This window comes from Tupaia chinensis, unplaced genomic scaffold (genome assembly GCF_000334495.1).
Source record: "Tupaia chinensis unplaced genomic scaffold, TupChi_1.0 Scaffold000047_1, whole genome shotgun sequence".
NCBI lineage: Eukaryota > Metazoa > Chordata > Mammalia > Scandentia > Tupaiidae > Tupaia > Tupaia belangeri.
In genome coordinates, this window is record NW_006159505.1 from 6,395,978 (window position 1) to 6,408,105 (window position 12,128).

General features: G+C 53.7%; 1 protein-coding gene across 3 annotated transcripts; it reads left to right on the plus strand.

The window, feature by feature from the left end:
* The first annotated feature begins 10 nt into the window (after positions 1 to 10).
* Positions 11 to 9,602, plus strand: MRPL23 (mitochondrial ribosomal protein L23). Of its 3 annotated transcripts, none has more exons than XM_006141065.3 (6): positions 20 to 47; positions 3,090 to 3,156; positions 3,914 to 3,969; positions 4,968 to 5,050; positions 5,638 to 5,711; positions 9,345 to 9,602. In XM_006141065.3, exons 1-6 carry the CDS (start codon positions 31 to 33, stop codon positions 9,507 to 9,509), a joined length of 462 nt encoding a protein of 153 aa, XP_006141127.1. In that variant the 5' UTR covers positions 20 to 30; the 3' UTR covers positions 9,510 to 9,602. The 3 variants fall into 3 exon arrangements, with proteins under 3 accessions (XP_006141126.2, XP_006141127.1, XP_006141128.1); XM_006141066.3 differs by lacking the exon at positions 20 to 47 and adding an exon at positions 2,107 to 2,138; XM_006141064.3 differs by lacking the exon at positions 3,090 to 3,156 and having other exon boundaries at positions 11 to 47; positions 3,847 to 3,969.
* Positions 9,603 to 12,128: the final 2,526 nt, after the last annotated feature.

Here is a 12,128-nt window from a genome sequence, read left to right on the forward strand (position 1 = left end):
GCGGCGGCGCGGAAAGTCCCTCCGGCCGCCATGGCGCGGAACGTGCTGTGAGTAGGGGTCGCCCCTGCCGGCGAGGCGCCCCTGCAGTGTCACAAGCAGACGGACCCACACGGCCCGGGGGCGGGTGGGCGAGGGCTGGGTGCGCACTGTGAGGCGGGGGTGTCTGGGTTGTCTCCAAGGACTAGTGGCCAGAGCCGGATCTGGGGCGGGCCACAGGTGTCAGCGGGTGGCTCCTGGGGACTGCACCGAGGGCCCCGCGACCCGAGAGAATGGCATCGGGCAGGCCGAGCTGTTGGGCCAGGAGAGATGGTTCTTAGTCCGGCCTGGGACGCTGGGCAGTGTCGGGATGGGCTTGGTTGTCACAGGGGTGCGTGTGGCCTGGCAGGGTTGCTTCCACATCTGGCGGGTGCAGGCCCGGCATGCTGCGTGAGCCCCCACGTAGAGAAGGACCCGATCTCAGATCTGATAGCCTGCCCAGGTGCACATAGCCTGAGCTGGACGGACCTGGAGGTCCCATTGGCCTTTAGCAGAGACGACCCTGATCCTAACTCAAGGATCAGTTGGAGGAGGGTGCAGAGCAGACCGTCCTTGGCGGTGCCGAGGTCTCCCTCCGCCAGCACTGCCCCCAGCCCCGCTCTGCGTGTGCTATGACAGATTCCCAGAGGGGCTGTGGAAGGCACTGTCTTTGGACATCCTTCCCCCAAATGTAAGCAGGAAGCACTGCGTATTTCTCTGTGAACCAATGACTCAATGGATGGTGACTCTGGCACGTTTTGGGGACAGTATTGAGTGTTTGGGGTGTGCCAAGTAGAGAAGATGGGTCAAGGAACCAGGATGTGGAATTGGAGCGCCCCACACACACAGCAGGGAGAGAGAGGGCTGCAGGTGTGACTGGAGGACCCCCTCTTGGATAGGTGCTGTCTGCCCATAAGGAACCGAGGCTGCAAGCTGAGGCCACATGGGCTGGGGAGAGACCCCAAGACAGGGCTGGTCAGTTTACATGTCTCCCACTCCCCAAGGAAGCTTGGAAGGGAGCTGACAGCTTTCTTGTGGGTGGGATGTGGGTGGAGGAGGGGGAGAGGGTGGGATAAGGGATGAGTCACTGCGGGGCCATGGGAAGGCAGGGCTGGTGGCAGTGAGCCAGGTTTTTATGTTTCGAGGGAGGAGAAGTTAAGAGTTCCACTTGAGATACGTTAGGTTTGAAGTGCTTGTGAAATATGGGGAGCGGTCAGGGAGGCTCCCTGGGGAGAGTGGGGCTGAGAGAACCACTGAGGTTGGGGTGGGCTCAGCAGGGGTGCCAGGCCTCAGGATGGCATGCAGGTCGTTTTTGGGTGAGATGACAAGTCTGTGAGAACATGGACATGTGGAAAACAGCCCAAACTCAACTCCTGCTGGACTCCGTGGGCCCTTCACCCCAGGTCCATGCATGGGGTTGTCCTTGTCCGACATCCTTCATCTCATCAGACCCCCAGCTGGGTGCACCCTTGGACCCCAAGCATGGAAGCTCAGACTGAGGGGTCTCTGAGCTATTGCACCCCTCGGTTTCAGAGTGGGTCCCCAAACTATGCCCACCTGCAGTGCCACCATTGGTCACCAGGGGGAATATGTGAGCTCCTAGGTTGGCCACAGGCCAGCATGAACTGACTACAGGTAAAATAAGGCATTCCCTGGAAGGGCAGGTCCTCACACCTCTCAGAGCCTGCCCTTCCTGGGCCTCTTGATGCTGTGTCCACCCCTGCTGCCTGCACTCCAAAGCACAGAGTCCAAGACTCTGACGAGAGGGAGGTTCTGTTGGGGTCTGAGCCTACGAGATGGTTCTCTCCCACCGCAGAGGGTGGCCCGATGACCTAGCTGCCATGTGTTGACCTGGAGACCAGGAGGTGTGGCCAGCCAGATGTTCCTAGTAATTCAGTATGGTCCATGTTTGCTACAGGTGCCCACCTCTGAGAGTCCCTGGCAACTCCTGGTCCTAGTCAGGCTGGCCAGTGCTGTCTAAACACCCCAGGTAACCCCACTTCTCAGCCCTGAGGCTTAGACTGCCTGCCAGAACACGCCACCCGGGCCCTCTGGGCCTCATACCCTCATCCTTTCTAGACCTGTGAGGCCAAGGGCCAGCATGGAATGCAGCTGAAGGTCAGGTCAGCATCAGCCTCCTTCATCCCTTTCTGTTCTGTGCTACTGGGTGCTCCCCCAAATTGGGGACCACACGTAGTGCCTCAGATTGATTGCCCAGGGGTCTAGGTGCCGCTGTGCCCACCCTTCAACAAGGCCTGGACTCTGCCTCTGACTCCACAGAACCTGGGTTTCTCCTATACCCTAAAGGTTGGGCATCTGCCTTCTAGCCCTGAAGCCCAGAGAAAGGCTGTGCCCAGGGGTTCCACTCCTGCCTGTTCGCTGAACTGGACTCGGGGGGGGGGCAGGCAAGACCACTTGGGTAAAGATTCTGCCAGACTCACTCAGCCCACTGCCTGACCCATGGCTTAGGTCTAACTAGCCATGGCCGGTTCTAGCTGCTTCTGGCTCTGGAGGTTTGGGGGGGGGGAGAAGGTAGTGCAGCGCAGTTGGTAAACGAGATTGTTAATTATTACACTGTCTTTGATGACCCCAAGCTTCCTCAGGAGCAAGGACACTCCTGTCACAGGGAGTATCTTTCTGCCCCTTGCTGGGAGAAGGTAAAAACATGTTTGTCACTTTGCCTGAGTAGCGGAAGGGAGCTAGCCTGCCTGTGAGTTCTTCTAGAAGTGTCACTCAGCAAGCACTCATAAAGCTCACTGTGGGGGATGCTCATCTGGCCACGGTTTGTGTCTTTTGAGTTGTTCGTTGGCCTTTCTAAAGGCTGGCCTCAGAGGCCAGAGCCTGTAGTCCCTTGATACTGACTCCAGGACCCTGGAATGGGCTCCTCTCACTGGGTAGATCCATGAGGTGAGGGAGGTACTGTGAGACCTCGTGCTCTGGGGTGGGGGCCTATGTTAGGTACCCCCTTCCTTCACTGCCCTGTCAAAGTGAGCGGACACACAGAGCCTGGGACTGGCCTACAGGACTGCCTTGTCCCAAGTATGTGACATGAACCCCAATCTCTCCCAAAACAGGTACCCTCTGTACCAGCTGGGCGGCCCCCAACTCCGCGTGTTCCGAACCAACTTCTTCATTCAGCTGGTGCGGCGGGGGGGGGGGCAGGCAAGACCACTTGGGTAAAGATTCTGCCAGACTCACTCAGCCCACTGCCTGACCCATGGCTTAGGTCTAACTAGCCATGGCCGGTTCTAGCTGCTTCTGGCTCTGGAGGTTTGGGGGGTGGGAGAAGGTAGTGCAGCGCAGTTGGTAAACGAGATTGTTAATTATTACACTGTCTTTGATGACCCCAAGCTTCCTCAGGAGCAAGGACACTCCTGTCACAGGGAGTATCTTTCTGCCCCTTGCTGGGAGAAGGTAAAAACATGTTTGTCACTTTGCCTGAGTAGCGGAAGGGAGCTAGCCTGCCTGTGAGTTCTTCTAGAAGTGTCACTCAGCAAGCACTCATAAAGCTCACTGTGGGGGATGCTCATCTGGCCACGGTTTGTGTCTTTTGAGTTGTTCGTTGGCCTTTCTAAAGGCTGGCCTCAGAGGCCAGAGCCTGTAGTCCCTTGATACTGACTCCAGGACCCTGGAATGGGCTCCTCTCACTGGGTAGATCCATGAGGTGAGGGAGGTACTGTGAGACCTCGTGCTCTGGGGTGGGGGCCTATGTTAGGTACCCCCTTCCTTCACTGCCCTGTCAAAGTGAGCGGACACACAGAGCCTGGGACTGGCCTACAGGACTGCCTTGTCCCAAGTATGTGACATGAACCCCAATCTCTCCCAAAACAGGTACCCTCTGTACCAGCTGGGCGGCCCCCAACTCCGCGTGTTCCGAACCAACTTCTTCATTCAGCTGGTGCGGCCAGGCACGGCCCAGCCCGAAGATACCGTGCAGTTCCGGATCCCCATGGAGTAAGCCCAAAAAGAATCTAGGTTGGGGGCAGCACCTCAAGGGGCTTTGGGTCCTGGCACGTTACTGAACTCAGCTTACAAGTTCGGGTTCTTCCCGCTGTGAAAATACCTCAGGCCGCCCCGCTCAGCAAATATTGATGGAGTGCTTGGTGTTTGCAGAGCCTGGGGGGAGCCTGCTCTTGGCAGGCTTCCTGTGCTGCGCCCTCCACCTGGGGAAGGCTTAACCGAAAGCCTGAGATTTGGACTTACTTCCTTGCTCTAGTCTTTTGTTGAATTCTTGCCTCAATCCTCTTCCCAGGAAAGGAATCCCAGGAGGCTGGGCCGGGAGTGTGCTGTGATGTGTAGAACTGCTCAGCACAGTTTCCAGGAAGTTAGTCCTCCAGCTCCCAGCCTTGGATCACAGACTTGGATGTGCCCCTTCACCTTTAGGGAGATGCCTGGTACCCCTGTGACCAAGCTTGGGGTGTTGCTCTGAAGTCAAACTCACCAGCTCAGGCATGGAGACAGGCAAGAGCTGTAGTATTTGTTCCTGCAGAAGCTGAGTGTCAGTGCTATCCAGTCTTTCCAGTGAAGGCCTGAGGCCGAGGACCTGGGTTTATGATGGCCGTTACATTTCTATGCTGAAAAGGGAACGTGGACTTGACCCACTAAATCACGGATGATTCTTTCTAGCTAGTGCCTATGAGAATATCATAGCAGGTCCTCAGCCACAGACAGGCCTAACCCATACGCTGCAGACAGGACCAGCAGGCCCAGGCACCTGGCAGCAGGAGGGGGTACTCAGAGATCACCACGTCCCACAGTACTTGGGCCTGTGGTCAGTGGACCAAGTTACTGATAAAGCAGCACTGGTGTTTTCAGGGTTTAGCTGGCCTCAGGCTGATGTGGCCAATAAGTCTGCCCCCACTTTGCAACCTCTCCTTGTCGATGGGTGGTTTGACATGTGCTTTCTGTCTTAGCCTCGTTCAGATTTCTTTTTCTTTCTCCTTCACCTGCAGGATGACCAGGGTAGACCTCAGAAATTATCTTGAGCGCATTTACAATGTGCCCGTGGCTGCTGTGCGGACACGGGTGCAGCATGGTGAGTAGGCTGTGGGGGTTGCCACTGCCATCCTGTCCTGTGGGCCCTTCCTTGGATCTCCCATACTGCCTTGTCATGGCTTCACAGCACCTCATGGGGGTATTACTCTGTCTTGGCACATGGGGATACCACAGGGTGCTTTTGTGGACCTAGGCAGGCTGGTTCTATCGCCTGCCAGACACTGCCAGCCCACCTCCTACATGCCCCCTGTTTGGTCTTCAGAGCTCTCTTCTTTCCTTAGACCCCATTCCCATTCCTTTGTAAGCCTGCTGACTTTTGCTCAAAGGGCAGAGCCAGGGAGTAGCACACATTTGATTTCAGCGTTCATAACCCTGAGAATTTGCCTCCTTGGTTATTTTAGCCACATGTGTATTTTTATAGAGCAGAGAGCTTTGTTTGAGTGGCACAGACCCCCAGGTAATTGGTTCATTGGAGAGTCATTCTTAGGGTCCAGTGCGACGTGGTTTGTAGAGTACTAACTGATTTTTTCACATTTGCCTCCCCTCTAAAAAGTGGGCTTCTGGGTCAAAAAATCTTGTGCTGAGAGCTGGGAGTAAAGTTTTTTCTGTTTTCCCCTCTTCTGACAGGCTCCAACAGGAAAAGGGATTATAGAAACGTCAGGATAAAGAAGCCAGACTACAAGGTCGCCTATGTGCAGCTGGTGAGTGGGAGCTGGGCTTGGCAAGGCCAGGGCCTCAGCTCTGCATAACTTCATGGCAACATCCTTGGGGTGTTTGTGCAGCAACCATTGCATGGGCCTGGGGGGACCTCACAGGAACAGAATCTCAAGCCCCCTGTGTGGAAGCAGACCCTTACAAGGTCGGGCTTGGCCACAGACTTGTGCAGACCTTTGTCAGCAAGACAAAGCATGGGTTGGAGTTTAGGGAGCCCACAGGAAGTTTGGATGCACCACGGGCAAAAGTAGACCACCTCAGGCCTGATGGGCCTTGGCTCCATCAGAAACTAGAGTGGCTGATCATTGAAGGCCACCTGTCTCTTGAGAGTCTGTCCTCAGACAGGTTTCAGGCGTGAAAGCAGTTTAATGCCCCTGAGGGCCAAAGCCATTGCAAAGGGGGCCTGGGTCTCAAAGCTCAGGCCGGTTTCAAGCAGCCTAGTGTCCGTTGCCTTGCGCTGTGAGGCCCCAGCACATTCTACCAGGTTCTTCAGTTTTTACGCTCTCACGGTCCCTTCCAGCTGTGAGCGTGTGGCTGGAGTGCAAAAGCTGTTCATTGTGTATCCTGGCTGGGACTGCAGGGGACAGAGGGCCCCCCACACCCCAGGCCGCCTGAGCCAGACCCGTCAGGAGTAAAAGCCACATTTTCAGAGCCTCTTTTCAGGCTCTTCACTCAGTCTGAGGCAAGCTCAGACTCGCCTCCTCTCCCCCTTCTCAAATGTGTGCTAGGACTAAGACTGAGACCCCTGGGTCTCCAGACTGAAGCCCTCTGACCTGGGCGGGGCTGTGGCCTCAGACTGCACATTGCCTCTTTGGGAATCTCCTAGGGAAGGCCCCTCTCACTTGGCAGAGTCCATTAACTGACCCCCGACTGTTTGAAACCTGCAGGGGGTCTTCCTCCAATTTCTTCAGTTTCAGTGTAAACAGCCGCCAGGCCAGAGCCTGGCAGGCCTTGGGCCACTAGATGGCAGTAGCGCTATTGTGGAAACACCCTCCCAGGCCAGTGGGCCTATTTTGGGAGTTAGGAGGCAGTTTGTTGCAAGACGGAGTTAGCATGGTAGCTTTTCTGAAAAACAGTCACATTTGTTGTTCTGAACAGGGCCCCCCGTAATTATTTGGCCTAATATTTGCTGTGCATAAAATGAGCCAATCCAGGTGGAAAGAGCAGCATTGGCCTTATAAAGGCCTCTGTGTGCTCGCTGTTAAATCAGGCCCCATCTGTCTTTGTCATGGCATGCGGGTCGACATCCCATATGCCGCATTCGCCACGAGTCACTTCAGAGGCAAGCTATAGTTACAAGTGGCTTTTGAGTCATCTGAGCCCCTACATTTTTCCCGGGGCCCCACCTCACTCATGAAAACTGAACTTAGCAGTGCTTAGATCTAGTGTCTGCAGCTGCCACCCGGCACGTCTTTCTTCCTCTGTGGAATCCAGGCAGAGAGACGAGGCAGGGCAACTGGGAGCCCAGACTGTCCCCGTTGGGCACGGTTCCTCCTGTTCCAAAATTAAAATTTGTAACGCGCCACCCCCCCTTCCTGATCTTCAAATCTCTGCATAGCCCAGAAAGTGGCTATGCCGGTTAGGCCCCATGTCCCTCACACAGGGGCCCGGGGACTCACAGAGGCCCCTTCTATGTCTGGTATCTGCTGAGACCTTGGGTCATGTGCTGACGCTTCTGATAACTGCTTGTCGTAAAGCATATGGAGGTCAGTCACAAGGACAAACTGAATTATTGAACTTATTTTGAGTAGGCTGCTATGGGAAGCCCCAGTTCATGGTGAGACTCATTTTGTTCTCTGACAACCTGATAAACGTGTCTTTGATCCTAAGTCCTGGGAGGTATAGCAAGTGCCTCAGTTACCCACAAAACAAAAAAAGCATTAACTGCATGCCTCAGTGAGGACTCCTGTTTACACAGGGCAGGTCTCAATGACTGAAGCACACGGTGGGCCAGAACAGAGTGCTGTAGGAGAGGTGGCTGCTGTCACGTTCCTGGGGACAATAGTCCAGAAGGCTCCTTAGAATGACTAAGTCAGGGCTGGGCTTTTCACCTTTCAAGGAACCTCTCCTGTTCTTTACTGCCGATCAGCTTTCGTTCTCCTCTTTGGAAGGGTCAAGGGTTTTGTTTTTTGAAGTACAAGGTGAATTTCTCTAGAAAGGGGAGAAGCTCTCCCAACCAGGGAAACCATACTCGGCACCCACAAATGGCTTTTGTCTCCAAGAAATGAGAAATTTCTCTTTCTGGCTTCCTCCGTTGTTTTTTTTTTCCCCCTCAAGCTATTGTAAATTGCCATTTCTGTATTTGTATTTTAAAATGTCATTTTGGGTTCCCCCTGCCTCAGAAAAATAGCAGAATCACCTCGATATATTAAACATAAATCCCCTGTTCTGGGCAATCAGCCCTGCATGTAAACTATTGCCCTTTGGTATTTTAAAAAAAGAAAAAAAAAAAGTTCTGAAATGTGTAAGATAATCCTCCTGCAGGCTGGCTACCGGCACACACAGCCGCTGCCTTTCATCACGGCCCTGCACTCCGCGCCATGTGATCAGAATTTATAAACCTTCCATTCGCAGGGTGGAATCTGTGGGCTGTTTCAGATCATACTTGGCCGCCTGCCCAAATCCAAATTTCTTTACAAAACAAGGGTCTACAAGAGCCAAGTGCACTTTACTGATTTTACTTATTAAAGTTTTCCAGATATGGATACTGTCGTCGATCCTTCTTTACCTGCGTGGAAACACGAGGACAGCTGCCTGGGGAGACGTGTGGGCACTCTCTCTCCCCTGTCCTCTGTCCTCTCTTCTCTGTCTTCTGTCTTTCTCTCATCCTTATCTTTGGAGCTGTGTAGCAACAATAGTTAGCAAATTAAAATGGCACCTCGTATTTGCGTAGGTCCCCGAAGGGCAACATTCCGTCCTCCCTGCAGAGGGGCCAGACTGGTACCCCGATCCACGTGCTTGGAGTTGGGGATCTGGACTGGGACTTGGCCGATACTGACACATTCTGAACTTTTAGCAAAAGACGTAAAACCAGTTAATTTGCAAAGCCGGTCTTGATTTATAGACTGCTGCATATGTACATTTCTTTGTACGTTATATGCATTTTATTTGCCAAGCTCTGAGCTGGGAGGAGGGGGTAGCCTTTAATGTGGGTAAAGGCCTTTAGGTATTTTGGATGGAAAAAGTTTTAGCGTGGCACCAGACGTTATTTGTGTCGTGTTTTTCTGTGCCTCATTCCTGCCCCCCAGTTCGACTGGGCTGCCCCCACTCTGGTGAATGAGCGCTTTGCTGGGCTGCTTTTAATGAGCCCAGGACTGGTGCAGACACCACACCATAAAGAGATAATGTCGATGAAAAGGGGCATTGTCCCAGAGTAATGGCTTCCCGCTGCTAGATAAAAGCTGGAGGGTAGTCTGGCTGGCCGAGATGTTTATTTTCCAGGCAAGGACACTGTTCAGGAGACCTAGCCATGCATCCATCCGGCTGTGAGGGTCGGGGTCTGTGAGGGTCGGGAGCTGATTTTTGAGCAATTGAGTCAGATGGGTGGAGTGGGACGGTGCAGTCTCAAAGAGTGTGGGACCTCTGCAAAACTGAGCTGGAGCCCGTACTGTCTCTCATAGGCCCATGGACAGACCTTCACATTCCCAGATCTGTTTCCCAAGAAAGAGCAGAGCCCTGAAGGAGACCCTGCTGACGAAGTCCAGAGCGAGTTCATGAAAAGCCAGCAGCAGAAGCAGAGCAGCGACCCCCGGCGTGGCGGTGTCCCTGACTGGTTTGGCCTGTGAGGGGGCTGCCGGTGGAGACATGGTCTCAAGGTGGGCACAGCTGCAGAGCAGGTCTGACGGCCAAAATAAAAGTCCTGCATGGAGAAAGAATCAGAAGCTTTGTTGCCTTCTGTTCAGGGCTCTTTGGGTCTCTCTGACACCCAGCTGTGTCTCCCTTGCTGGCTGCAGGGTAGGCCCTGAGTGTGCACATGACAGCCCAGACTGGGGGTGAAGTGGGACTTATCTGGCTGATACATCTCGTCTCAATTTCCCAAGAAAGAGCAGAGCCCTGAAGGAGACCCTGCTGACGAAGTCCAGAGCGAGTTCATGAAAAGCCAGCAGCAGAAGCAGAGCAGCGACCCCCGGCGTGGCGGTGTCCCTGACTGGTTTGGCCTGTGAGGGGGCTGCCGGTGGAGACATGGTCTCAAGGTGGGCACAGCTGCAGAGCAGGTCTGACGGCCAAAATAAAAGTCCTGCATGGAGAAAGAATCAGAAGCTTTGTTGCCTTCTGTTCAGGGCTCTTTGGGTCTCTCTGACACCCAGCTGTGTCTCCCTTGCTGGCTGCAGGGTAGGCCCTGAGTGTGCACATGACAGCCCAGACTGGGGGTGAAGTGGGACTTATCTGGCTGATACATCTCGTCTCAAGAGTTTATGAGTTGCTGAAGACATGGCCAGTACCCCTATGAGAAGATGGGCTGGCTCGAACAAGGACCTCATACCCTAGCAGGTCCATTCTAGTTTCATACAAGTGAAAACTCCCAGAAATTAATTCTGAGTACCTGTATCTAAAGCCTGAGTGTAGGGGTGTTAGGAAGAGAAGAGGGTTCACATGAGTGCAGAGGGGAGGGTGCTGGGTAGAGACTAGCCCTCATGTCAGCTGCCTTTCTTAGGGAACACTGGGAAGGAACCCCCTTCCTCCCAGGCTAGACCGAGGGTTTCTGTTTGGCCGCATTGGCAGTGAGGACCTGAGAATTACAAAAGAAAGAAAAGGCAACTGATCCAGGGTGAAGTGTTGGCTGATGCCTGGGGTTGAGGAGACAGGAGGACCAGGTCTGGAGACATAGTGGATGGAGGACAGGAAATGGCACGTGGTAAGTAAGCCCATCAAAGCTGAGGTTTTATGGGTTTGGGGGGTTTCCACAGCCCCCCGGGGATGGAGAGGGTGGATTGAGAATGCAGTTTGCCTGTGCCCACCTCCCGCAATCCATGGTGTCCCAGTGGCCTGGGCTCAAGCTCTTGTGCTGTCATCCCAGGGCAAGTCAGAAGGCATCAACAGCTGTCAGTTCTCTAGTTCCATTTTCTTTCTTCTTATTTATTTTATTATTTTATTTTTTATTTGCTAGTGGTGCTCATGCTCACCAGAGAGAGATAGAGAGGCAAAGTGAGAAAGCACCCTGTAGGGAGAATGGCCATACCACAGCCCCTTCTCCCTTCTCAGGATCTCCATTCTCAGGATTTGGGGCACACACTCACTTGAGCCTAGTGTGTCTTTCAAGCTGCCGGGTCCAGGACTCAAACTGCTGGCAGTCATGTAGGCTCAGCCACCTTAACCACCATGACCCCCCTCACTTTGCTAACACGTTCTGTGCCAAAGTCCCTCATGCTCTGGCAGGACACCCTGGGTGGCGTCTTCAGGCCCCGGGCTATCCTGGGAGGCAGGTAGGGGTTGCACAGCACCCCTGTGCTGGCCTTACTCTTGGCAGATTGGTCCACGTTCTCATTCCAACCAGGCCGGACAAGCTCTGTGTCTGAACTGGAGGTAAAATTGGAGTTTTGGTGTTAACAGTAATTTACATCATATTTTCTCAAGTAGCCCAGCGGGTTTCCAGCCTGTCCTTCCAGAACCCTAGCAGGGCAGCTGGTAGCCGTTCTCAGAAAGGAGGTTAAGTCTCTGCCACTCCAGGACTACCCAAGCTCAGGTTTGCTATCCCCTCCACTTACTGCCAGCACCGTGGCGGAGGAGGCCCATCTCTGTTCTTTGAACTTTTCATTGGTTGTAGTGCTTCCTCCAAAAAACACAGAGACAGTGAATAATGACACCCCCCCACACACTCCCAAAGTGTACATCAACAACTCTGAGTTTGGAAGTTGGGGATTTAAAGCAGGGGACAGGGCCAGCCTGTAGCCCAGTGTTTCAGGCATTTGGATCCCACATGGCTGACCCCACGGCAGGACTCCCAGACCCAGCAGCTTGAGGTTCACTGTGTGTGAGTGTGTGTGTGAGCACCCCAAAATTCCACAAGGAAGGAGAAATAGAGAAGGGATTGCAGTATGACCATTTGCCACAGGGGTACTTTCTCCCTCGCCTGTCTCTTTCTGTCTGGGGAACACACTTAACCTCGGCAAAACTGGAAAAAAAAAAAAAAAGCAGGGGCCAGGGTATTTGGGGTACTCTGTGCATCAGCTGTCCTCACCACCCCTACCCTGACCGCAGTGGAGCAGGAGTTTTGGTATCTGAGTGGGAAGACTCCCCATGGTCAAGACTCCCCTACCCCCAATCATGTACAGTTTTGTTACTTAAAGCATGGACATTATCTGTGTGAGAACAATATTGTGTCTGACCTGTTGCCCATGGAAGAAGCACTCAGGCAGGGAACCCACAGTTAGCGTAATGGCTATGTCGCTGGACTCCCACGTAGT

Excerpts from the sequence above, each read along its gene's own strand:
- MRPL23 (XM_006141064.3), top strand. Across the intron at positions 3,970-4,967 it reads CAGTTCCGGATCCCCATGGA|GATGACCAGGGTAGACCTCA; the intron begins GTAAGCCCAAAA and ends CTTCACCTGCAG. Across the intron at positions 5,712-9,344 it reads AGGTCGCCTATGTGCAGCTG|GCCCATGGACAGACCTTCAC; the intron begins GTGAGTGGGAGC and ends TGTCTCTCATAG.